The sequence below is a fragment of the Mauremys reevesii genome, linkage group 4 (genome assembly GCF_016161935.1).
Source record: "Mauremys reevesii isolate NIE-2019 linkage group 4, ASM1616193v1, whole genome shotgun sequence".
NCBI lineage: Eukaryota > Metazoa > Chordata > Testudines > Geoemydidae > Mauremys > Mauremys reevesii.
This window is the reverse complement of record NC_052626.1, coordinates 30,138,646-30,165,879: the sequence shown is the minus strand read 5'-3', so window position 1 is coordinate 30,165,879 and position 27,234 is coordinate 30,138,646. Positions and strand designations below refer to the sequence as shown.

The 27,234-nt window shown below is 41.3% G+C and overlaps 1 protein-coding gene across 2 annotated transcripts in view; it reads right to left on the bottom strand.

Moving 5' to 3' along the window:
* Positions 1 to 27,234, bottom strand: part of TRIP11 (thyroid hormone receptor interactor 11) — an 83,149-nt gene that overhangs the window by 42,883 nt on the left and 13,032 nt on the right. For both annotated transcript variants that reach the window (XM_039537135.1, XM_039537134.1), the window contains exons 6-10: positions 23,654 to 23,819; positions 20,682 to 21,047; positions 18,934 to 18,974; positions 13,493 to 13,588; positions 6,340 to 6,546 (exon numbers count right to left, since the gene is read on the bottom strand). In XM_039537135.1, the coding sequence (XP_039393069.1) occupies positions 6,340 to 6,546; positions 13,493 to 13,588; positions 18,934 to 18,974; positions 20,682 to 21,047; positions 23,654 to 23,819 (876 nt within the window). The remainder of the gene's footprint in view (positions 1 to 6,339; positions 6,547 to 13,492; positions 13,589 to 18,933; positions 18,975 to 20,681; positions 21,048 to 23,653; positions 23,820 to 27,234) is intronic.

The following is a 27,234-nucleotide window of genomic DNA, read 5'->3' as shown; positions in this document are numbered from 1 at the left end:
AGGAAGGTACGGGGGTGCACATAGCTTCCTGCATGGGAGGGAAACTGAGGGACCCTGGTATGGGGGAAGAGGTAAAGAGACAGCACACAGAGCCCCTGGAATGGGGAGTCACACACTTGGTGGAGGTGAGAATGGGGGGCAGAAAGCAAAGATTCTCTGGTATTGGGCTGTGTGTGTGCAGTGAGTCACTGAAGTAAAAGGGGGATAGAAGGGTGGCACACAAGAGGCTTGTTGTAGTGAATGCAAGGAGTCGCTGGTGTGTGCAATGATCACAGACAGGAGGAAGAATTTAATCAGAAAAATGTGAATGATAATTGGGAATCCTTTAAGAATACCTTACTAGATGCCCCAAAAGGCACAATCTCACAATCAAGGAAGAAGGCTGTGCTGGTAAAATAACCAACCTGGTTTAGAGGGAAGGAGAGTGAAGGCAGCTGTAAAAAATGTGTGACAAATGGAAGAAAGGGGAAGTTGATATAGTGAATATAAATCAGAAGTTAGGAATTGTATAAAATTGATAAGGGAAGCCCAGGGACAAAAGGAGAAATCTATGGCCGGGAGAATTAAGGATAATAAGATGGAGTTTTTAAAATATATTAGGAACAAAAAGAATCCTGACAATGGTATTGGCCCATTACTAGATGGACATGGTAGAATTATCAATAATAATGCAGAAAAGGCAGAAGTGTTCAATAAATATTACTGTTCTGTATTTGGGGGAAAAAAACAGATGATATAGTCTCATCATATGGTGATAACACACTTTCCACTGCACTCACATCTCTGGAGGACGTTAAACAGTAGCTACTAAAGTTAGACATTACCTTGTACTCGAGGTATAAAAGAATTGGCTGCTGAGCTTGCTGGATGATTAATGTTGATCTTCAATTAGTCTTGGAATACTGGGAAGTTCCAGAAGACTGGAAGAAAGCTCATTTGCCAATTTTTAAAAAGGTTAAATGAGATAACTCAGTTAATTATAGGCCTGTCAGCCTGACATCGATTCTGGGAAGATAATGGAATGGCTCATTTGGGATGCAATTAATAAAGAACTAAAGAAGGGTAATGTAATTAAGGCAAATCAAGATGGGTTTACAGAAAACAGATCCTGTCAAACAAACTTGATATCTGTTGTTGATAAAATTGTTATGGGGTAATCCCCTGAGAATCCGTTCAGGCCTTAAGTAAAACCCAAACCACTTCATGTCTCCTTTACCATCACCATGTTTTATTTTGTTGTGCCAGCAGGTCTCTACTTGTAGTGCTATTTATTTATATTTATAAGCCCTAGCCAGCACTTGCTTCTGCAGAAGGGAACAGAGCTGGCAGCAGTCAGCCCTGCCCATCTCTGCTTTCCTTGGTTCTCAGCCCGCCCTTCCACAGCTTCCTTCCTCTCAAATTATAGGCTCCCAGATACTGGGGTTGTTTCCCCCTCTAATTAGCCCTTCAGATGTAGCTCTACTCAGCTGACTGACCCTTCTCAATTAATCTATATTGGTGGGGATTTGAGAGACAGGATGCTGAGTCAGCTCCTGATTCAGCACACCCTGTTACAGAGATTACAAATTTGTTTGATAAACATAATAGTGCTGATGTAATATACTTAGACTTCTGTCAGGCATTTGATTTGGCACCGCACAACATTCTGATTAAAAAACTAGAACGATATAAAATTAACATGGCACCCATTAAATGATTTTAAAACTACTAACTGATGGGGCTCAAAAATGTAACTGTAAACAGGGAATTGTCATCAAAGAGGTCTGTTCCCAGTGACGTCCCTCTGGGATTGTTATCTTCACCCTATGCTATTTAACATGTTTATCAAATAACCTGGAAGAAAACATAAAATCATCACTGATAAAGTTTGCAGATGACACAAAAATTGGAGAAGTGGTAAATAATGAAGATGACAGGTCTCTGATTCAGAAAGATCTGGATCACTTGGTAAACTGGGTGCAAGCAAACAATGTGCGTTTTAATAACTTAAATGCAAATGTATACACCTAGGAATAAAGAATATAGGCCATTTTTACATCCACCGCTTCTCCCTTATCCACAAGACTCATTATCCTATCAAAGAAAGCTATCAGATTAGTTTGACATGATTTGTTCTTTACAAATCCATGCTGGCTATTCCCTATCACCTTACGACCTTCCAAGTGTTTGCAGATGATTTCCTTAATTACTTGCTCCATTATCTTCCCTGGCACGGAAGTTAAACTAACTGGTGTGTAGTTTCCTGGGTTGTTTTTATTTCTCTTTTTGTAGATGGGCACTATGTTTGCCCTTTTCCAGTCTTCTGGAATCTCTCCTGTCTCCCATGATTTTCCAAAGATAATAGCTAGAGGCTCAGATATCTCCTCTGTTAGCTCCTTGAGTATTCTAGGATGCATTTCATCAGGTCCTGGTGACTTGCAGGCATCTAACTTTTCTAAGAGATTTTTAACTTGTTCTTTTTTTATTTTCTCTTCTAAACCTACCCCCTTCCCATTAGCATTCACTATGTTAGGCATTCCTTCAGACTTCTCGGTGAAGACTGAACCAAAGTAGTCATTAAGCATCTGCCATTTCCAAGTTTCCTATTACTGTTTCTCCCTCCTCACTGAGCAGTGGGCGTACCCTGTCTTTGGCCTTCCTCTTGCTTCTAATGTATTGATAAAAAGTCTTCTTGTTTCCCTTTATTCCCGTAGCTAGTTTGAGCTCATTTTGTGTCTTTGCCTTTCTAATCTTGCCCCTGCATTCCTGTGTTGTTTGCCTATATTCATCCTTTGTAATTTGTCCTAGTTTCCATTTTTTATATGACTCCTTTTTATTTTTTAGATCATGCAAGAACTCGTGGTTAAGCAAGGTGGTCTTTTGCCACATTTTCTATCTTTCCTACCCAGCGGAATAGCTTGCTTTTGGGCCCTTAATAGTGTCCCTTTGAAAAACTGCCAACTCTCCTCAGTCGTTTTTCCCCTCAGTAGTTAGTAGAGAAGTCATTTTATCAGTATATTTGGCTCTAGCACATCCGCTGCTGGAATACTGTGCCCAGTTCTGGTGCCCTCATTTCAAGAAGGATGTGGATAAACTGGAGAGGGTTCAGAGAAGAGCCAAGAGAATGAGTAAAGGATTAGAAAACATGCCTTATTGTGAGTTTAACAAAGAAAGGGTAAGGGGTGACTTGATTACAGTCTATAAGTACATACATGGGGAACAAATATTAAATAATGGGCTCTTCAATCTAGCAGAGGACTTGGCTACACTTGCAAGTTGCAGCGCTGGTAGAGGCTTTCCAGCGCTGCAATTAGTAACCGTCCACACCTGCAAGGCACATCCAGTGCTGCAACTCCCTGGCTGCAGCGCTGGCTGTACACCTGGCCAGGTTGGGGTGTAGCGATTGCAGCGCTGGTGATCCAGCGCTGCTCATCAAGTGTGGACACACACCAGCGCTTTTATTGGCCTCCAGGGAATAAGGAGATATCCCAGAAAGCTTTTAACTAAATTACTCTCTTTGTTTTGTTATGCAGCCTCTCTTTGTTTTGTTGTGAACTCCGATCCGAGCTCCGTTGAACTGCTTATCTAAAAAACAAACACTGATCACAGCAAACAGGAGCTATCTGTACCTGGCTGTGAACGATCAAATGAGAGGCAGGGAGAGAACATTTGCTTGACAGAGAAACAGCGTTGGAGGCAGGCTGTTTGCAATTAAGACCAAGGGTTCCCGAACATTTTGTGATTTTTCAATCCAGGAAGCTAAACTGTTGGCTCCAAAAATCCACTCTCTCTCTCTTCCCCGCTCCCTGTCACAGTACACCACAGGGAGTGAGTGAAACAGCGGGGAGTCCGTGTTGGAGGCAGGCTGTTTGCAATTAGGAGTTAAGACTAAGGGCTCGCGAACATTTTGTGATTTTTCAATCCAGGAAACTTAACACACAGTGTTGGCTCCAAAAAATCCACTCTCTCTCTCTTCCCCGCTTCCTGTCACAGTACACCCCACCCCCCTCTTTTGAAAAGCACGTTGCTGCCCCTTGAATGCTGGGATAGCTGCCCATAATGCAGCACTCCCAACAGCGCTGCAAATGCTGCAAATGTGGCCACACACCAGCGCTGGTAGCTGTGAGTGTGGCCACACACCAGCACTGCTCCTACACAGCTGGATGACCAGCGCTGCAAACTACCAGCGCTGCAAACCGTAAGTGTAGCCAAGCCCAGAGAAAGGTATACCACGATCTAAGGGCTGGAAGTTGAAGATAGACAAATTCAAAGTGGAAATAAGGCATACATTTTTCATTGAGAGTTATTAACCACTGAAACAATTTACAACGGGGTGTGGTGTATTCTCCAACACTGATGATTTTTAAATCAAGATCGGATGTTTATCTAAAAGATATGCTCTAGGAATTATTTGGGGAAGTTCTATGGCCTGTGTTATACAGGAGGTCAGACAAGATTATCATAATGGTCCCTGTTGGCCTTAGGATTTGAATCTATGAATCTGTAGGGAACAAATCTGCATTGGATAGAAAGCTTTTTCTTTTTTTTTGGGGGGGGGGGGGCGCGAAGAGGGGAGGTCCATAGGGATAACAGAATGATTTAATAGGGGTTTTTAAATTTCTGAACACTATAATTCTTTCCCCGGACGTTACAGAATTCTCTTCTCTCTCCTTCAATTTTGCCATTTTGCAGATCAGAACACCCTGCAAATAAAACCAGTGAGCTGATATAACTGTGTGGCTTTTTCATACCAATTCAGTTTTTTCTATTCTGAGTTTATATTAGCATATGCTCAATAAGGCAGGTAGACTCAAATTTATGGGAAGTTTTGTCCTGAAAGATACAAGTATTTTGACTCACACGGCACATTTGTTTCATATGCTGTCATACTATTTTGTAATGTTATTGTAAGAGCCCTACCAAATTCATGGCCATGAAAAATGCATCATGGACCATTAAATCTGGTCTCCCCTCCGTGAAGTCTGGTCTTGTGTGTGCCTTTTTGTATAGATTTCACAGGGGAAACCAGCGTTTCTCAAATTGGGGGTCCTGACTCAAAAGAGTTGCAGAGGGGTCACAAGGTTAATTTAGGGGAATCACAGTATTACCACCCTACTTCTTCACTGCCTTCAGACCTGGGCAGCCGGAGATTGGCAGCTGTTGACTGGGCACCCAGTTCTGAAGGCAGTGCTATGGCAGCAGCTACGCAGAAGTAAGGGTGACAATACCATACCACCCTTACTTCTGCAGTGCTGAATCCAAAGCTGGGTGGCCAGAGAGTGGTGGCTGCTGACTGAGGGCCCTGCTCTGAAGGCAGCAGTGCAGAAGTAAAGGTGGCAATACCATACCATGCCATTCTTACCTCTGTGCTGCTGCTGGCAGCAGCTGTGCCTTCAGAGCTGGGCTCCCGGCCAGCAGCTGCCGCTCTCCAGCTGCCCAGGTCTGAAGGCAGCGCTGACGTCAGCAGCAGTGCAGAAGTAAGGGTTGCAGTACCGCAACTCCCCTACAATAACCTTGTGACCTCCCCCCCACCACTTCTTTTTGGGTCAGGACCCCTACAATTACAACACTGTGAAATTTAAGATTTAAATAGCTGAAATTTACAATTTTTAAAATCCTATGACCATGAAATTGACCAAAATGGACTTTGAATTTGGTAAGGCCCTAGTTATTGTGGTATTGGCCATTTTCTTTCTGAAAAGTCAAGTAGTTAATGTGAAACAGATGTATTTCAAATACATTTTTTAAATCTGAATATCAGTTTAAAATAGTGACAAACATAAAACTATTAATATTTGATTTAAAATAATCTGTGATCACTAAGTTTCACATACTTTGTTCAAAATCTGATGATTTAAAAAAAAGTTTAAGATGTTATGCTACTATAAACTACTAACATTTAAAACTGATAAAAGGAAATACTTTTTACATAACACACTGTTAACGTACAAATTCATTGTCACAAGTTATTATGGAGGTCAAGATTTTATTAGAATTAAAAAACTCTAATCATATCCTTGGTATTGCAACATTCCTCAAAAGGGAAATAAACCCTCATGCTAGAGGGCACATGATAACCACTACCTGACAGAAATTAGTAAGAAATTTCCATTGTGGGTAGTGGGTATGTTATTCTATAATTGTCCATTACAGGATTTTTTTTGCATTTCCTTGAAGAATCTGGTATCAGCCACTGTCAGGACGGATGCTGGACTAAATAAACCACTGGTCTTATCTAGTATGGCAAGAATAGACTATTGGGAACCTAATAGGCCCTGATATCTGTGAGCAAAGATTAACATCATACACTGAATGTCTAAAAAGTAAATATGTCCATTAATTCTCGGCAATATTTGTTACCTGCACAGTTTCTTGATTCTGCTTGTCCAATTCTTCTAATTCTGCTGTTAGTGTTGCTCTGTCTGTAATACTTTCTTTGAGTTCATGCTCCTTCCTTTCCAACTCTTGCCTTAATTGATTTAATTCCAAATTCGTGTCTTCAATAGATGCAGATGTAACATCCTCATCTTTATGTTGTAAACTTGCTAGTTTCTTCTGAAGTTCTTCCTTATATTGGACATAAATTGGATTTTATACTATTATTCAAGTTTTTAAACACTGGTTTGAAAACAGGCTTTATATTTAGTCAACTAGAGCATTTTAAGTTTGAACAAAAAAAAGCAAGTCTTTTGGACACTAGAACAAGTTTACTTGAGTTTTATCCCAACTAAGCATTATTCAGTGTGAGGAAGGTGTCTCATTAACATTAATAAATATACATAAATTAGAAGTATTTTCATCACAAGGATCCCAGAGCAACTTATAACTGCACAAAGAAAAATCACATCATCCACAAGAGAAATCTGTCCTCAGCTGGTGTACACTGTCATAGCTGCATAATGGATGTGGCTCTTGGAGCACAGCATGATGCATAATGGAAGAGGGAAGGGAGGGTTTTGACCAAGGGTATCCGAGTAAACCTCTGATGAAAAATGCAATGGGACTTTTAGTGTCCATGCAGAGTAGAGGGGACCTCAGTTTGAAAGTGCTTCCAAACACATAATAAACTACATGGAACTCTGATTACCATAGAATAACGAGTCAACCCTACCAAAAGTTAGAGGTTACTCACCATGTGCAGTAACATATTCATTGAGACGTTTGTTCCTATGGGTGCTCCACTGTAGGCAGTGTAGCAGCACCCCTTGCACCTGGGCCACACAGGTGCTTCTCCTTGTCTCACGCCATGGGGGGGGGGGGGGCATCTATATATAGTGCTGTGTGTTCCAACCATCCTCAGTTTCTTCTCTACTGCAGAGTTTATCTTTGAGTTCTGAAGCAGAGGGGAGGAGGGCAGGTAGTGGAGCAGCCATAGGGGGACACATCTTGAAGAACCTCAGTTACTGCACATAGTGAGCAACCTTCTCTTCTTCCAGTAGTGTCCCTCTGGGGTGCTTCACTGTAGATGACTGTAGAGCAGTGCCCATAGATGTAAAGGCTGGGGCTTTGGAGTGGTGTCCAATAAGGAGGAGAGGACAGTGTGTCCTAGTAAGGGATCTGATACTGCAACATGGATAGTGCATAGTGTTGGCCAAAAGTGTCCACAGATGCCCAGGTGGCCCTTTGCAAATGTCAGTGATCGGCACATTGTTGAGAAAGGCAATCAATGTGGAGAGAGCACGAATGGAATGCGCTCAAGTTCCAGGTGGAGTTGTGCAGTTGATAAGAAAGGCATATGCACTGAGAGATCCATTTGTAAAGACACTGTTTGGATGCAGCCACTTCCTTTGATCATTTGGTGGTTGGGAGGAATAAGCACAACAATTGTCTGAAAGATTTAGTTCTATCAAGGTAAAGGCTAATGCTCACCTAATGTCCAAGGTGTGTAGCATTGCTTCATATTGGTTGGTATGCATTTCAGGAAAAAGCAGGGAAGGTGGATAAGTTGGTTCAAATGGAAGAACAGCACCATGGCTAGGAATTTTGGATGTGTGCATAATGTGACCTTGCCCTTATGAAAAACTATTTGGGGGGTATGCCATGAGAGCCCCTATTTCTTCTCTGTCAGGCAGACATGATGGCTACAAGAAATTCTGTTTTCATTGAAAGATGAATGTAAGAGCATGTTGTTATGGGTTCAAATGGTGGTCTCGTGAGACAGTTCAAGATGAGGTTGTGATGTCCTGCGAGAGGAGGTGTGGAATCAATTGCAGGGTGATCCAAGCACACAATGTCATGCACAGGATGTAAGGATACCAAATTTGTCGTGACCATGTTGGGAATATGAGGATGACTCAGGCTCATTACACCTGTATTTTGTTCAGTACCTTGAACAAGAGGGGAAAAGGTGGAAAGGCAGAGTAGTGGATCATCCCATGTAATAAGGAAGGTGCTTCCTAGAGACCAGTGGCCTAGAGCTGCTTGTGAGCAGAATCGAGGGAAATTGGCATCGTTGGTGAGGCAAAGAGATCTATGTGGGGAAATCCCCAGTGGCTGAATATGCACTGAAGGACTCTTTTATCTAGTTCCCACTCATGGTCTTGTAAGAACTGGCTGCTCAGTGAGTCTACCATGGTGTTCTGCTTTCCAGGAAGGTATGCAGCTGAAATGTTGATTTACTGTTGGATACACCAGTTCCACAATTTCAGTGCTTTCAAGAATAGGGAGTGGGACCTTACTCTGCCTTGTCTTTTGATGTAGAACATGCAGGCAATATTATCTGTCATTACTTTTATGGCTTGATGTCTGATCAGTGGTAGGAAATGTCGGCACGCATTGTTAACCGCTCACAGTTCTAGAAAATTGATGTGCATGGAGAATTCTGCAGGAGACCACCTTCCCTGTGGGTCTGAAGGTGTGCTCCCCAACCAGTTAGGGAGGCGTTGGTTGTTAGAATCAGGGACAGTGTTGGTTGGAGAAAAGGGACCCCCATACAGACATTTTGGTGTTGTGTCCACCAGACATGAATAGGAGTTTGTGAAGACTTGTGTCTGTGAGGTACATACACTGTGTGTAGCCACACATGGAGACGTGCAACCTGGCGTGTTTTACCACGAATGTGGCCGCTGCCATATGGCAGAGCAGCTGGAGGCACTTCCGCCAGGAAGTCGACTATTATAGAAAATAGAGGTCGACTATTATAGAAAATCTGTGAGCTGGAAGGAAGGCTCTGGCCTGTATTGCATCCAGGTGTGGCCCAATAAAGTCAAGATGTTGCACAAGTGACAGTGTCGATTTTTGGATGTTTATTTCAAGGCCAAGGTTCAAGAAAAGCTCCATCTTTCATATGGTGTGAATTGTTTCAGGTTCAGATGGAGCTTTGAGGAGAAAGTTGTCTAAGTATGGGACTATGACAATACCTTATTTGCACAGGTATGCTGCCACTACCACAAAAATTGTGGAGAATACTTGGGGGTGAGGGGCTGTAAAGAGTCCAAAAGGTAGTACCTTGTATTGGTAATGACTGGTTCCCAGGATGAATCTGAGGAATCATCTGTGAGCAGGGTGTATGGTGATGTGAAGATGTGTGTCTTGGAAGTTGAGGGCTGAAAACCAGTACCCATATTCCAATGCTGGGATAATGGTTGATAGTGTAACCAGACTGAAGTGTTGCAGTTAAATTAACTTGTTGAGGTTTCGTAAGTTTAGGATCTGTCTCCAGACACTGGATTTCTTTTGGATCAGAAAATAGTGGGAATAAAAACCTTTCCCTCTGTGTTGGGATGGGACCGGTTCTATAGCCCCCAGTCTCAGAAGGTTATTTCCTTCTTCTCATAGAAGATGTTTGTGATAAGGGTGTTTGAAGAGGGACAGGAAGGAGGGAAGGGATAGGAATGGAATGGAGTACCCTTTGTTGATTATTTCCAGGATCTATGTATCCAAAGTGATTTGTCACCATGACAGATAAAAAGGGGCTAAACGGTCGTCAAACTGGTGAGTTGTTAAAGATGGTTGCAGCAACTTTAACGGGAGGCGGCTTTCTCGGGCCTTGACCAAACCTTCAAAATTATATTTTAGATGAAGGTGCATAAGAGGTAGCTTCATGAGACGGTATTTGTCTGCACTTCAGAAGGGGTATCTGTCGCCTTTGTTGCGTGTCATACTGACAGCGAGGAGGGAAACATGGAACTCAGGATCTCAGCTGGTATTTCCCCTGATGTCTCTTCAGCGCTGGTTTATATATGCCGAGAGAGCGGAGAATCACTCAAGAGTCCTTTAGAGTATGTAGGGACTCATCCATGTGCTCGGCAAATAGTTTGGAACCTTCAAAGGTAGATCCTTGACTACGGACTGTGCACCTCTTTAGGGAATCCAGAGAGGTGAAGGCATGTCACTTGTCTCGTTAACACAGCTGTTGCGATGGAGTGAGCAGCCATGACTGCAGAATCCAGGGAAGCTTGTAGTGCCGTGCAGGCAAGGTGGTGTCCTTCAGACACAAATGTCTGGAATTGCTCCTTATTGTCTGGCAGATGTTGAAGAATTCCTGTATTTTAGAATAGTTCATATAAATTGTATTTGGCCATAAGAGCCTTGTAATTAGTGAGATGACACTGGAGTGTCACAGAAGAATATGCTTTGAGACCAAACAAGTCTAGTTTCATCCAGTCCCTCTTGTAGGAGTTTGCCCTGGGGTGGTGTTAGCATCCCTTCTTATGTACCGCATTGACGACCAGGGAGTTTGGAGTAGGATGGGAAAAAAAATTCCAAGTCCTTAGTGGGGACATAATATTTTGTGTCTTCTTGCTTGTAGGTTAGCAGGATGGACGTTGGGGTCTGCCAGAGCACATTGACAGAGTCTAATAGGACCTCATGAATAGGGAGGGCTATCGTCACCGATGTGGAGGCATGTAGGATATCAAACAGCTTGTGTTGTTGCTCTTGGGACTTCCTCCAGCAAGATCCGGAGAGATTCAGCGATTCTGCAGAATAGTTCTTGAAAGTGTCTGAAATAGTCTGCCAACGTAGGAGGTGGTGGCATGATCGCCTCATCAGGGGAAGAGGAGGAGAAATGGAGTGGTGGTGTAACCTCTTCCTCTGTGTCTTCCTGCTGTTCCTCCATCGTTACTGGGTTGACATCAGATGGTCAAGAAACAGATGAGGATGGCGATCGTTCGTGTTTCTGGATCTGCTCTATGGGTGGTTTGGAAAACTGTGCCATACAGATAGCCCATGGGGCCCAGTAGGGCCAATCTGGAGAGATTGGCATCATAGAATCACAGAATCTCAGGGTTGGAAGGGACCTCAGGAGGTCATCTAGTCCAACCCCCTGCTCAAAGCAGGACCAAAGCCAATCCATGGGGGTCCATACCAGGCCCTCGGTTTGGTTCTGGATAACGCAGACGAGCAGAGGATTGTCTGTGTTCCAGATATGCAGGTGGAATGGAGTACTCGTCATCCTCTTCCTCTTTGTCGTTGCTGGGAAAGGGTGGTGCAGTTCTCAGTGGTGAAGGGGTTAGGGTTCTGATTCTGGGAAGAGGATGAACTATAAGGAGCTTGCAATGGAGGAGCGGAGACTCCAGTGTATCACCGATGACCAGGTCCCTTGGATATCTGAACTGCTGTAGCACAGGCAGGAGCATCATCAGCACCAGTGGTTGTTTAGAAATTGAAGGAACTATCAATGCCGAGGGTGGAGTGCATTCCCTCGAACAGCCAGTAAATGGTTTAGATGTCTTACTTGATCCCGAGAGCTTGCTCAGTGCTGAGGGTTTGGTCGATGCCGACACTTGTCAGTGCTGACGCACCCAAGGTTGTCTTGGATGAGGCACTCAGTACCGTTTCGGAAGCTCTTGCACTGTGTTTCTCGGTCCTGAGAGACAGTGTATCCGCCTCTGGTCCTGTCCATTTAGGGCCCTTGGACTTCCGTTTAGCTCCAGTATCAGAGGTACTCAGATGGTCATGGGAGCTAAGTCTCACCCCTGATGATGTTGAGGCTACTGACCTTGCAGGAGATGGCTTTCTCTGAGACGGTTCCTTGGAAGGTGAAGTAGTGGCCCATTTCTTCCCATCTGAGTGGGAAAAAGAGGATTTCCTCTTGGATGGCCATGGCGAGTGGGAATAGACTGCTGACCGAAATGAGGGCGAGAGCCAGGCCAGAGAGGTATCAAGGCTGGGATCCAAAGCTGGCCGTAGAAAACTCTCCATGAGGAGAATTTTGAGTCTGACTTCACAGTCCTTTGGGCCTTGGAGGTCAAGTTGATGCAGTGGGTGCACTGCTGTGCGACGTGGCCCTCACTGAGGCAGCGGATGCACCATGAGTGCCCGTCACTCACAGGAAAGGCCTCCTAACAAGAGAGGTACCTCTTGAACCCAAGAGATCCTGGCACAGTCCCAAGGAGGATGAGGGCTCCCATTTGGGGAGAGCAGAAAACAGGGAAGCGTAAGGTAATGGGAAGGTAAGAGTAACTATAAAAAAATGTTTTTAGGGGGAGAAAATTAACAGAAATGGCTATTCACCTACTAATGTAAGGTTAGCTAATGAGAGTCTCTCTAAAGGTTAAGGAGGTAGAAGGGCTCTGCTCCGGATTCCATACCACAGGCGACTGAGAAGGAACTGAGGGCAGCTGGACCACACAGCTATAAGTTACCCACGGCACAAGATGGGGAGGAGTGCATGTGGGGCCCCATGGGCACTGCTACCAAAGATCTTCAATCCCAGGCACAGGGGATCACATCACATACAGTGGAGCACCCATAGGCACACTACTCAAAGAAGAACCTAAATTTCCAGGGAGACCAGGTATTTAAACTTGATGCTTCAAGCACTATGTCATTTTTCTATGTTAACAACTTTCTACCAAAGAAACTGAAATCTTTGGATCTATGGTGCAATATCAAAATGTCGTCGTCATTCGCGGGGTGGGATGCAGTGTGAAAATAACGGCAAACAGAATTTAGAGACCACAATGCAATGCCAAATATGAAGGGGAATCATATTTAACAAAACACTGACAGAAGCTGATGGAAAGCAATAGCTACAAAGCTAGTAATTCAGAGATTCTTTTTGTCCTTTTCCTTTTTTTTTTTTTAAATCAACATCTGAGGCAACATATCAATGCAATTCTGTAAAATGGTTAATTTACAACTCAAAATACATCAGCTTCTATGATGTAATATTTATCAAGTAAACAAAAAGTGCAAAGGCAGTCTCTTTCCCTTACAATATGTCAATGGGATGTACTTTCAAGCAGTAGTAACAAATACAATTCAGAATCGAATACCTATTTTAATATGGGAATTTAACTGAAATAATTTATTTTAATTTTGAAATGGAATTAAATAATTTTCTTGAGATTTTTGTAAAAAATTGAGAAATAAAAATATACTACAAGTCCAACAACTTCATACAAATACCTTAATGAACAAAGTCAAATTTTCTAAGTAGATTTAAGGCTGGTCTGAAAACTTTACACAGAATAGTAATACGTGCACAATGTGCTTGTTAATACTCTCTTATACTGCAGTAAACGTATATATAAAACTAAAAGCAAAGATGGTCAATTAACTAACATACCTTTTCTTTTTCTAGTTTATGATTTTCTTCTTTTAAAACTTGTGTATCTGTTTTAACCTTTAGACCATCTTCTCCTGCACCAATAAAACTATCAGCCTACAAAAAAAAAGTTGGTAATTCATCTGATAATTTTGTTTCTTCTGAATCTGTATCAAAGTATCAAAACAATAGCATCTGCAAGATGTCTACAACATTTTAGATTTTTCTATAAAGGAGCATGTAAGAATGAAAACAAACAATTTTTAGAAAGTGACAATGCAAATACTGTAATACTGTCGAAAAGTCTACATGTGATTTCTAGGATGCCTTCACCACTTAATTAAAAACAAGTTACACACTGTATTACATTGAACAATACACTGTTAGAGGGAGTGCAATAGTTCTAACTACTAGAGTGTGTGGAGTTTCTCATACCAGATTGTATATAGAAGAGATAGGGAAGGCATATTTAATCATGAAATTATTAGCCTAAAGTTATTTCCTTGATTATCATAAGACTATCTACATGAAAATAAAAAAGCTTTAAAGATGTTCAATATAAAACATACAATTTCAAAAGGGTGCTTTTCCTTACACTTGCACTGAGGTTGAGATAGAAGAGGGAGCAAGACCTGTTGAAAGCCTCTGGGTCAGGAGTAAAAGGGGTAAAAAAACAAGGGTGATGTCCTGGTAGGGATTTACTATACACCACCCAAACAGGAAGAAGAGGTGGCTGAGGCTTTATTAAACATTTAACAAAATCATCCAAAACACAGGAATTGGTGGTAATGAGGGACTTCAACTACCCAGACATCTGCTGGGAAAACAATAGACCAGGACACAGATTATCCAACAAGTTCTTGGAATGCACTGGAGACAACTTTTTATTACAGGAGGTGGAGAAAACAACCAGGGAAGAAGCTATTCTGGATTTGGTTCCGACAAAAAGGGAGGAACTAGTTGAGAATCTGAAGATAGAAGGTACCTTGAGTGAAAATGATCATGAAATGATACAGTTCATGATTCTAAGGAACAGTGGGAGGGAAAACAGCAAAATAAAGACAACGGACTTGAAGAAGGCAGACTTTAAATACAAAATGGTCTGTATGGATGTGCTATTAATATGCATAAATATGCTAGCCTATATAGTAAGTGTACCCAAAGATTTATGTGGGTGAGGGAATAAGATTTGGGCATGGAAGGTTGGGAACTGACATGAATATTCAGGATAGTCCAAGACCCTATAAGAGGGCAAACCACCAAGCAGAGTTAGTTCTTTTAGTTCATCTTTTGTTTAGCTACCAACTACATCTGGGTGGGGAAATTGTAAGCAGGGTTCAGGAAGTGGCTCAGGGCAAGGGACTGGGCGCGCGGGATGTATGAGAGGGTTCAGGGAAGGGGGTTGGGGTGTAGGAGGGGTGCAGAGTGCAGGAGGGTGCAGATTGCGGGAGGGGGCTGAGAGCAGGGGGTTTCAGTGCAGAGGGATGTGGGGTGTGGCGGGGGCTCAGCGCAGGGGATTGAGGTGCATAGGGGTGCAGGGTGCAGCAGGGAGCTAAGGGCAGGGGGTTGGGGTGCAGGGTGTATGAGGGGCCTCAGGGCAGGGGGTTGGAGTGTAGGAGGGGTTCAAGGTGCAGGCAGGGGGCTTAGGGCAGGGAGTTGGGGGATGGGATACAGGAGGGGTTCGGGTGCCCGTGTGGCAGCGGCGCGCACTGGGGCCAGGGCAGGCTCTCTGCATGCCTTCCCTGTCCCCAGCCCCACACTGCTCCCAGAAGCGCTGCAGCCCCTGGGGGAGGTGGGGCGGAGGGCTTGGCGTGCACTGCCTTTGCTGCGCCTCCAGTTACCTCCCCCAAAGCTCCCATTGGCTGCGATTCCCCGTTTCCAGCCAATGGGAGCTGCGGGAGGCGGTGCCTGGAGGCAAGGGCAACGCTTGGAACCCTCTGCCCCCCAATCCGGGGGCTGCAGGGATGTGGTGCCAGCGGCGCCGCAGGCCGCATCCAAAGCCCTGAGTGGCCGGATCCAGCCCGCGGCCCGTAGTTTGCCCACCCCTGCCTTGGCTACTCTACATTTGACCCTTCTCCCCACCATCTCAGCATTGAGGAACCTGGATCATCGGACTCATTTGTCATGCCAGAGACAAGGTTAGTCCTTTGTCTTCCATCACCAGGTCCCCAAGGAAGGGTGTGAGTAGCTTTTGTAAGGAATGATACCACAGGTACCCATAGAACTATATTATTTCTTTCTAATTCTATGGTTTGGAGCTTTGATTTTAATAAAAATCTCTAAAGCTTGGCTTTGTCCTCAGCAGGAGTGTTCTTGCCACAGACCCTGAGAGTCCTTACAAAGTATTGGATTCTCTACATTCTCTAATTCTGTGGCCTGATTTCAGAACAAGAACCTGATTATGGTTTTACAAAAGGTAGATCGTGCCAAACCAACCTGATCTTCTTTGAGAAGGTAACAGATTTTTTAGACAAAGGAAACGCAGTGGATCTAATTTACCTCGATTTCAGTAAGGCATTTGACATGGTTCCACATGGGGAATTATTAGTTAAATTGGAAAAGATGGGGATCAATATGAAAACTGAAAGGTGGATAAGGAACTGGTTAAAGGGGAGACTACAACGGGTCATACTGAAAGGTGAACTGTCAGGCTGGATGGAGATTACTAGTGGAGTTCCCTCAGGGATCAGTTTTGGGACCAATCTTATTTAACCTTATTACTGACCTTTGCACAAAAAGCGGGAATGTGCTAATAAAGTTTGCAGATGACACAAAGCTGGGAGGTATTGCTAACACAGAGAAGGACCGGGATATCATACAGGAAGATCTGGATGACCTTGTAAACTGGAGTAATAGTAATAGGATGAAATTTAATAGTGAAAAGTGCAAAGTCATGCATTTAGGGATTAACAACAAGAATTTGTTATAAATTGGGGACACATCAGCTGGAAGTAACAGAGGAAGAGAAGGACCTCGGAGTATTGGTTGATCACAGGATGACTATGAGCCGCCAATGTGATATGGCCGTTAAAAAAGCTAATGCAGTTTTAGGATGCATCAGGCGAGGTATTTCCAGCAAAGATAAGGAGGTGTTAGTACCGTTATATAAGGCACTGGTGAGACCACATCTGGAATACTGTGTGCAGTTCTGGTCTCCCATGTTTAAGAAGGATGAATTCAAACTGGAATAGGTTCAGAGACGGGCTACTAGGATGATCCGAGGAATGGAAAACTTGTCTTATGAAAGGAGACTCAAAGAGCTTGGCTTGTTTAGCCTAACCAAAAGAAGGTTGAGGGGGGATATGATTGTTCTTCATAAATATATCAGAGGGATTAATATTGGTGAGGAAGAGGAATTATTTAAGCTTAGTACCAATGTGGACACAAGAACAAACGGATATAAACTGGACACTAGGAAGTTTAGACTTGAAATTAGATGAAGGTTTCTAACCATTAGAGGAGTGAAGTTCTGGAACAGCCTTCCAAGGGGAGTAGTGGGGGCAAAAGACATATCTGGCTTTAAGACTAAGCTTGATAAGTTTATGGAGGGGATGGTATGATGGGATAGCCTCATTTTGGCAATTAATTTAGCAATTGATCTTTGATTATCAGCAGGTAAGTATGCCCAGTGGTCTGTGATGGGATGTTAGATGGGTTGGGATCTGAGTTACTATAGAGAATTCTTTCCTGGGTGCTGGTGGGTGAGTCTTGCCTACATGCTCAGGGTTTAACTGATCACCATATTTGGGGTCGGGAAGGAATTTTCCTCCAGGGCAGATTGGCAGAGGCCCTGGAGGTTTTTCGCCTTCCTCTGCAGCATGGGGCAGGGGTCACTTGCTGGAGGATTCTCTGCAGCTTGAGGTCCTCAAACCACAATTTGAGGACTTCAATAACTCAGACATAGGTTAGGGGTTTGTTACAGGAGTGGGTGGGTGAGATTCTGTGGCCTGCATTATGCAGGAGGTCAGACTAGATGATCATAATGGTCCCTTCTGACCTTAAAGTCTATGAGTTTAAAGTTTATGAATCTTCTCATCAGATCATTGATGCATATAATTAACCAGCCCTCCATAAATCAGGTCAACAGGACAATCCAGGGAATTATAGACCTGTCAGCTTAACTTCAGTACCCAGAAAGATAATGGCGCAAATAATCCATCTGTAAGCACCTAGAAGAAAATGAGGAATAAGTAACAGTCAATAAGGATTTGTCAAGAACAAATTATGTCAAACCAACCTAATATCCTTCTGTGACAGGGTAAGAAGCCTTGTGGATAAGGGGAAAAGCAGATGATGTAATATATCTCAACTTTAGTAAGGCTTTTGATGCTGTTTTACATGACATTCTCAGAGAGATATAGCCTACACAAATCTACTATAAGATGGGTGCACAATTGGCTTGAAAAATGTACTCAGAGTAGCTGTCAATGATTCACAATTAAGCTGGAAGGGCATATTGAGTGTGGACTCACAGGAATCTGTTCTGGGTCTGATTCTATTCAATATCTTCATAAATGATTTGGATAATGGGTACAGAGAATACACTTAAAGTTTGCGGATGACAAACTGGGGAGAGTTGTGAGCACTTTGGAGGACAGGATTAGAATTCAAAATGATCTTCCTGACACACTGAAGAAATTATCTGAATTAAATAGGATGAAATTCAATGAGGACAAATACAAATCAACAGCACAAATACAAAATAAGAAATGACTTTAGGAAGGAGAACTGCAGAAAAGGATCTGGTGGTTATAGTGATCCACAAACGAAATACGAGTCAGCAATGTAATACTGTTGCAAAAAAAGCAAACAACATTCTGGGTTGTATTAGTATGATAGTTGTAAGCAAGATGAGAAGTAATTCTTCCACTCTGCTCAGCACTGAGAAGGCCTGAACTGGAGTACTGCGTCCAGTTCTGGGCACCATACTTGAGGAAAGAGGTGGACGAATTGGAGAAAGTCAAGAGGAGAGCAACAAAATTGATTAAAGGTCCAGGAAACATGACCTATAAGGAAAGATTTTTAAAAATGAGTTTAGTCTGGAGAAGAGAAGACTGAGGGGCAACATAACCGTCTTCAAGTACATAAAAAACTGTTACGAAGAGGAGAGTGATAAATTGTTCTCTTTAACCACTGAGGAAAGGACAAGAAGTAATGGGCTTAAGTTGCAGCAAGGGAGATTTAGGTTAGGAAGTTTTTCCTAACGTCTAACTGTAAGGGTAGCTAATCACTGGAACAAATTACCTAAAGAGAGTGTGGAATCATTGGAGGTTTTTAACAACAGGTTAGACAAATGCCTGCCAGAGATATTCTAAATAATACTTAGGCCTATGGCAGTGCAGGGGACTGGACTAGATGACCTGTCAAGGTTCCTTCCAGTCCTACATTTGCATGATTCTATGATTCACATTAGTTCTTACTATTATGACTTCAGCGTTGGTATCATTTCGAAATCAGTTTACCTGATTTAAGGTATTAAGTCTCATTATTTCTTTTTCTGCATCTGTAAAAAGAGCAACAAAATTAAATTATTTATTTTGACAACCAGAAGATTAGGTCATTTAAATTGCTATACAAATTAAGTAGAAAAATCTTAGGAAACTAAAACCAAATTGATGTCTCCAAGCAATAAACCTGTATACTTCATCAGCATGCTCCAATCAGTGGGAAAAAACCCATAATGTAACAACACAACAGTATGATTCAGTTTTCATCACTTCGCAGCTAGAGTCAAGCCAAGATGTTAGAACACAAACAAAGTTACAGACACAGTCCATCAGTAGTTACTGAAATTTAGCTTTGAATGACTAAGTACTTAAGACTTATAAAACACCAAAAAAAATATTCAAAATGAAAGGATTACATATTTTACCATAACACAGACACTGCCTATAAATCACAAAGACAGCATTTTATTTTTGTGAATTACATTCCTATAACATCAAAAAACAATTCACTATAATGGAAAAATATTCATTTAAACGTAACTCCTACTACTGAGTTTCTATAATGGTTACAAGCAAAAACATATGCTTCTGTTACTTAAAAGTGGTCATTACTGTGGGAAAAACTCATGGCTAACAGTCTCGTTTTGAAAGCAATTCCCTCACAAGAAACCCCAAAAAGCCCTATGTAGAAAAAGTTTAGGGGAAAAGAAACACTACAAGGTTCTCCTCAGTCTCTTCTGGATTCTGCAGTCAGGAATAGGGTTTGTCCCCTGTGAAAGAATAAGGACTTCTGGCCCTGTGCTTTGCTATTTTCTGGGAAACTACTGCAGAGGCTCCCTGGCTGGACCACCATGTTGCCAGGACTTCCCAGACTGAATGCCCTGGAAGACCCTGAATGGTAGCTTCTATAAAATGGATAGGGCTCAGACAGTATTAACCCCTGAGCAGATCTACTTTGGGGAGCTGCAGCCCTCCCTCTCACACTTTGAGAGAAGATCTCTGGACCTGCAAAGAACTCTCTATGGGTTTTGTGGGAAAAACCAAATACTGCTGCAGATAGGGAGATCCATATTCAGAGGACCTCTGTGTTCAGATATCTACAGTATACCATACCTAGCCCAGGGTTTGCTGGGGGCAAGAGAAGTAAAACAAGACAAAGTGTCAGAGCAAGACAGCAAATGGATCCGAAAAAGGGAAGTAAAAGAAAACAAGCCCAGGTTGATAAGGGAAGGCAACCCAAGCCAACAGGAAAGGTCATTTTTCATGTGCCATGCCATAATTTTAAATTGTTCAATTGTCATCTTTAGCGTCTCTTCTTTCCACTGTAAATAATTTTAGTATTTTCAATAACATTTTAAGACCGGCCATATCTCTAACATTTGTCAGCATCTCTCTACATATTTTGATCTTAGCTGTATGTTTACAGAGTGATGCAAACAATATTAGAAACCACCATCATAAAACTGGCATTTTTTTTTTTTTAACATTACGGCAAAACAGAGAACAAAAATTCCTGCTAGGCTCTAGCCAGGCATCTTCACTAAGCTATCCAGAGACTTCTACCTCACTATCAGAGTAGTGCCAAGGTAGACCTTTCAGATCTTGTTTTACTTGATCATTTCAGGGGTAAACCCTTTTCTAAAGAGGCTCTAGTCATAGTTATCACAATCTCATTTATTCATACTATTTTTCCTAAAATGGCTTCTATTTTTAAATGTGTAAAATATTTTGGATAGGAGCTGAAAATCTCAATTGCTTCCTACCCAACAGTGCTTGTTGTAGTCTGAGCACTTCTTCCTCTGACGATGTCATCAGTGGGAGTTTTTTCCCCTGTTCTTTCAGAAGGGTCTCCTGTTCTGCAACATAATTTTGAAGCTTAATAAACTCAGATTTCAGTCTTTCATATTCTTGTGTTATTTGGCTGTTTTCCATCTTTACCAGTTCTCTCTCATTCAGCAGGATTTTGTTCTCATTTTCTACAGAAGACAATTTCTCATTTAAATTTTTTACTTTATCCTCCAGTTCCTTCATATTCTGTGTGTCCTTTAGTTTTTCAGTTTGTAGGATTTGAATGTTCTTTTGCAAGTCGCTAATTTTAGAATAATCAGTGATTTCAATGCCTGCACCACCTGAAAAAGCACAAGAGATTGAGTTTAAACTAGTAACCAAAGTCAGCATTATAGAATTTTCTCCTGGAACAGCTACCAACTAAGAATTTTTATTCTTGAAAGGTTGGCAATGTTAAACAATAACTTTAGTGAAATGGAGGCACTCACTTCATCTACAGAAAGCAAGAGAGACATTTAGAAGAACTAATGTTTGAAGTATATAAAGATACGTGGTTTGCTTTAGAAGAGATACACCTCACAGCTGCTTATGTTGATAACTATAAAATGGCAATTTTGAAATAAGTGAAGTGAGGCAGATACAGTTCTAATCACCAATAGTTAAAAAATGGACTTAAAGGGAAAAATAATCAAAAGTCATAACGAGCATCAAAAAATAAAATTGTCTAGTCAGTCCTTCATATGTCCCTAAAACTATTTCTCCAGAATACTGTTAGCTACCAGGTTCATTCCAGATCAAAGGACATTAGATTTTGTGGTTTGTTGTTTTAATGTAACAGAGTTAATGAATGGTTGTCACAGGTTATAATAATTTGTATATTTCATATGTATTCATTTTAATCAATTTTAAATTCTCAGGATTGTGGCTGAAAACTGGAGATTAGTACAAGCATATTAGATTTATTTTAAGTTCCTTCAAGAATTAAAGAATGTTTTGATGACAATCATATATTCTATACACAAACACAACATTTAAATTCTCATTACATTTGGTTTTGCCATTTTATATATAAATCCTTACATTTATAATTCAATATACAGTAAACAGTATTGACTTTTCCTCTAAAGGTTCACATTAAAAAATGTACATTGTCAAGCATAGAAGCAAAGACACATTATTCTGCAATAAAACTCTCAGACTTTCAACCTAAAGGTCATGTTCAAGAGAAGTTGGGTTTTTATAGATACAAGATATAATGTCCCTAAAACTTTAGAAGCCTCTCTATAGCCAGCGTAACTTATAATGCAAATCATTTATACAAGTTACAGAGTTCAAGAAGGCAGAAAGCCAAAATTTAGATAGAAGCTGGTAAAAGACGACATGTTGCTTGTCTATTCATGACTACGTAGATTCTGAAAACAAGAATTTCTAGGTTCTGCATCCAGACGATCCCAGATGGGTGAAAACGCAATTTAGCAAGGGTATGGTCATAGGTGAGTAATATCATACTAAGAAGTGTGAGAAGTATTTTGTCTTACAGCTGAGTCATGATGCAAGAGATATGTGGCTCATGCCTTTGATTTCACCCAAGACTCTTTAAAAGGATTCTTTTGAAAGAAGTCAGAAGACAGAACAATTTTAACAGGCATTACGATACCATGAGTCAATTCCCTACCACTCTGGTTGAGACCTCAAAAGGTTCTTACATGGTGCTTCTGCCTAACTCTATATCTGAGGAGACACTGTTGGTAATGGAGTTTCTCTTTCATTCTGGGAAGGGACAGTTGTCATTTGAAGTACGTCTCTTTCCCAAAAGGGTAACGTGTACTCTTTGGGTGGCATAGTTTTGATGAATCAATTACAAATGAAACTTATTAAGTTTAGATATGAACTTGTAAATGAGGCCCCCTTCAAAAAGAAACCCAATGAATAAGACATACAAACTTTCACTTCTATGCATCCAAAGATATCCCAGTACAAGAAAAACAGATAAAGGCACTTGTTGCTAGAAAATGTGCTATTTACCAATCCATCCAACCAGGAACTTATACAGCCCTCATCACCATCAACTCTGACTTCATATCATTCAGTGAGTGACCCATTTAGTACCTACTACTTGCCTCCAGAATTATTTTTTGTGTTGAAAAGTTTTCACTCTATTCTGCAGTCTCTTTCCAAATCAATATTGGATTGGAATCAAACATGTCTTGGCTTTATGGATTTAGTGCAGTGGTTCTCAAACTTTTGTACTGATGACCCCTTTCACATAGCAAGACTCTGAGTGCAACCCCCCCCCCATATAAATTAAAAACACTTTTTATATATTTAATACTATTATAAATGCTGGAGGCAAAGCGGGGTTTGGGTCGAGGCTGACAGCTCGCAACCCCCCTCATGTAATAACCTCATGACCCCCTGAGGGATTCCAACCCCCCAGTTTGAGAACTCCTGATTTGGTGCATACCACCTGCCTGAGGATATGGATGTAAGTAGATTATGAGGGGACAAATTAATGTCCAGGAGTTTAAAAAAATATCCCGCAATGAATACAAGTGAAGAGAGATATCTGTTTCTCAGATAGTTTTCAACTCTAGTAGATTGGGGAATAGCAGGAGAGAAGCCTTCCACAGATAGTAAACCCATAGGTCTGAAAAATTAATTTAACAGACTTGAAGAGTTTCTCACTCAGTATCTAGATCAGAATCTGTGTGGTGGACAGTTGAAAGTCACGTGTATTTTCTTCTGAAGAGCAGCCATTAACAATGTAATTAAATGTGCTCAAGTCAATTTTAATCAAACTAAAGATTTGCTAAATCCATATGAATGTATTGGACATATATTATACTGCTCATTTGTATGTGCATTTGATATTCTGAATAAAGTTCATTCCATATAAAAGCTGAGGGTAACAGCTTATAAAATAGAATGATCGCAGGGTAATAAATACCTTGCTGTAACTGATTTTCAAGTTCTTCAATTCGCTCCTCATATTCACTTAACTCTTCCCGGTGCCGACGACTTATCTCTGCTAGTTTCTGTCGATGTGCATCCTGTAATACTGAAAGCTCATGCTGATGTTCATCTATGTCTTGACTTAAATTCTGTTTCAGCTCCTAAAAAGTGTAATTGAAAAAAAAATATTTAGAATGCAGACACACAGTATGTGTACATTTTAAAAGAATATTTTTCTGCACCTGCAAAGATACTGCCAAATATTTTACACCAAAAATAAAACGTGCCTGTTTAAAAATTATTTATACATACAATCAATGTGGTTGGCATGGTACAAACTAAAAAGAGCCCCACCTCAAAGAACTTGTAATCTCAGACACATAGGAGAATGTATACATTAGGACAAGGATTGGCAACCTTTAGCACGCAGCCCATCAGGGAAATCCACTGGCGGGCCGAGATGATTTGTTTACCTGCAGCGTCTGCAGGTTCAGCCGATCGTAGCTCCCACTGGCCACGGTTCGCTGTTCCAGGCCAATGGGGGCTGCAGGAAGCAGCGTGGGTCACGGGATGTGCTGGCTGCCGCTTCCCGCAGCCTCCATTGGCCTGCAATCGGCCAAATTTGCGGATGCTGCAGGTAAACAAACCGTCCCAGCCTGCCAGCGGATTTCCCCTGATGGGCCGCATGCCGAAGGCTGCTGATCCCTGCATTAGGACATCCCCCACCTCACCTCTCACATATACACACTCCCACTCACATTAGATAAATTATAATCAGGTTAATATTGTCTCAAAATGTCAAATAACTTGTATTTTCAGATCTATCACCTTGTTTCAATGACAGACAAAACATCTCTAACCTCTATTAATGAACATTCAGATAATATTTTTGTTTGGATGGAGAACTCATGTTAATTAGGAAACGCTAATGACTGATACATCAGGGCTGCCAAGTAAACAGGTGAACAAGTTTCTTGAACAAGAAATTAATGACAACAAAAATCTGTGTGTGTGCGCTTTTAATGGAATCATGAGCACAAAATGCTATTTTCCTATTTGTAACTGTACATGTTGTCTGACTACTTTTGTATAACACCATGCTGTGTCCCATGGATATGCATTTCTACTCTGATCTTTTCAGCACAGAGAAAAGTAAAGCAATAGTGACACATACCCCACACCCCCCTACAGTCCCAGGTAAAGCAATCCATAGCAGCAGTTAATAGCTAGCTATGTTAAATACCCTTAGCTTTTCTTCAGATCCTCAAGTCCCTGGAAGTGCCCACTCTGAACATTATCACTTAGATAACAAAAGTACTTAGCACTTAAACAGCATGTCACATCTTCTAAGAACTTTACAAATACTGAAACGAAAAAATGTCATCTTGGAGCTTGACTGTAATACAAAATTGAAAACAAAAACATTTATCAACTATAGGGATAGTTGGCAGTGTTCTTTCATCAAAAAAGTAACTTAGGCCTTGTGCACATGACAAGTTAGTGCCTGGGAAGCCAGCATGTGAATCTACAAGGCACAAGCTTGCCATGCATTAACTCGCCCCGGGGACATTATTATAGTGCAGTGGAAGTGCCAAAGTACTATTCTACACTCCGGGACTTTTACTGTGTGGTAGCAGTGTCCATATAGTGAGTGGCAAGCTGATGCCCTGTACATTCACATCCTGGCTTGCTGGGTACTAACTTTCCACGTAGACAAGCCCTTACCTTATGCAAACACAGGAATTTACTAACAGCCAGAATGTAGCCCACAACCTTAGCCTCAACTTTCTCCTCTTTAAGCAACAAGAAAATTCAGCCTCACTAGGGAGAGTAGCTGGGACTATTCTTGAAAGAAGAATCAAGATCATGGTCAATTCATTTGTACTGGTGGAAAAAAAAAAACCAAAAAAACCCCAACTTCTGCCACAAATGGCTAAAAAAATTAAAATATTGGATTGCTCCTATTTTGACAGAAAGTGGGCTCAATTCTGTAACCTGGACTCATCTTGGAAGAGATTCCACAACCCTGAGATTCTCACAGAGGGCTTAAACTTGCTCCAACAGAAGTCAATGAGAGCCCTGCAACAGACTTCTTTTGGAGCAGGAGCAGGGCATAGGACTAGAGGCTGGCACTTGTTTTGGGAAGAGTTACAGTGTGTGGATTATTTACACCTTAGTAGACACATTACAATACATCACAGAAGGCAAAAGAAAGACTAACTTTCTGAACCAGCCACAGAGCAAAGTGTCACACAACTTGTGGAAGAGGCTGGTCCACAATGAAAAGTATGTAAAAAGGGCTGCAGAGCTCACTCAGACTTCTGTTATACTTATTTAGAGCAGTGGTTCTCAATGATGGGTTTGCGTACTCCTGGGATACGCAGAGGTCTGCCCGGGGGTACATCAACTCATCTAGATATTTGCCTAGTTTTAAAAGGCTACATAAAAAGCACTAGCGAAGTCAGAAAAAACTAAAATTTCATACAATGACTTGTTCATATTACTCTATATACTGTACACTGAAATGTAAGTGCAGTATTTATATTCAAATTAGTTTATTTTATAATATGGTAAAAATTAGAAAGTAACCAATTTTTCAGTAATATTGTGCTGTTGCACTTTTGTATTTTTATGTCCGTTTTTGTAAGCAAGTAGTTTTTAAGTGTGCTGAAACTTGGGGTACACAAGACAAATCAGACTCCTGAAAGGGGTGCAGTAGTCTGGAGAGGTTGAGAGTTACTGAATTAGAGCTTTTCCTAGTTTGAAAGTTGCCTTAAGTATCCAAGACTCTGGGGAAGAGACAACTGCAACAATATACCTTCTTTCTAATCATATTTATAAATTCAAAATTATAAGCTTATTGGAACTCTAGAAAAAATAGCTGTTTCTAGTACTGTAACTAGAATTCTGCATCCCCGGCAAGGTGCAATGAGGTTTTTCACTTTTCAATACAGAAAAAAGGTGAGCACTGTTTACTTACATAGGATAAATAATAAGGATGTAATAACCAACATTTAATAGCAGCAATGCGTGATCAGGGGGAGTTTTCCTGTCATTCCCTGAACTTCTCCAGGTAAGTATTAATTACCAGGAAGTCATCTCTCCATCATTCATTATAACTTACATTAAAACACACAAATATGGGAGAAAAACAAACTAGAAAATTTAAGTTATACTAGATAATACACTTACTCTCACCTTACCATGTATTGAAGATAAAACTGATTTGATTTTCCAGCTTCATTGTAAGTATAAAAATGTATTTGTCTTATTTCACCATTTACATTATGTATTTATATATGTATACCATGTAACATTACCAGTATATGCCTTCACACTTATTAGTACATTAATAAGTTAGAGTGGTTAACTTGAAAAACAGGACTCAGAACAGAGCAAAATTACATCCAGATATGTACAAAATAAGACCAAAATTTGTATGGTGTCTAATTTAGCCATTAAGGGTCTGAAATTCAGAAGTGCTTAACACTTATAGTTCACACTGACTTCACTTGGAGTTGTAGAGACTTGGAAAGGGGTTGGGGAGGGAAAGCAACCTCAAGGTATCCCATGATG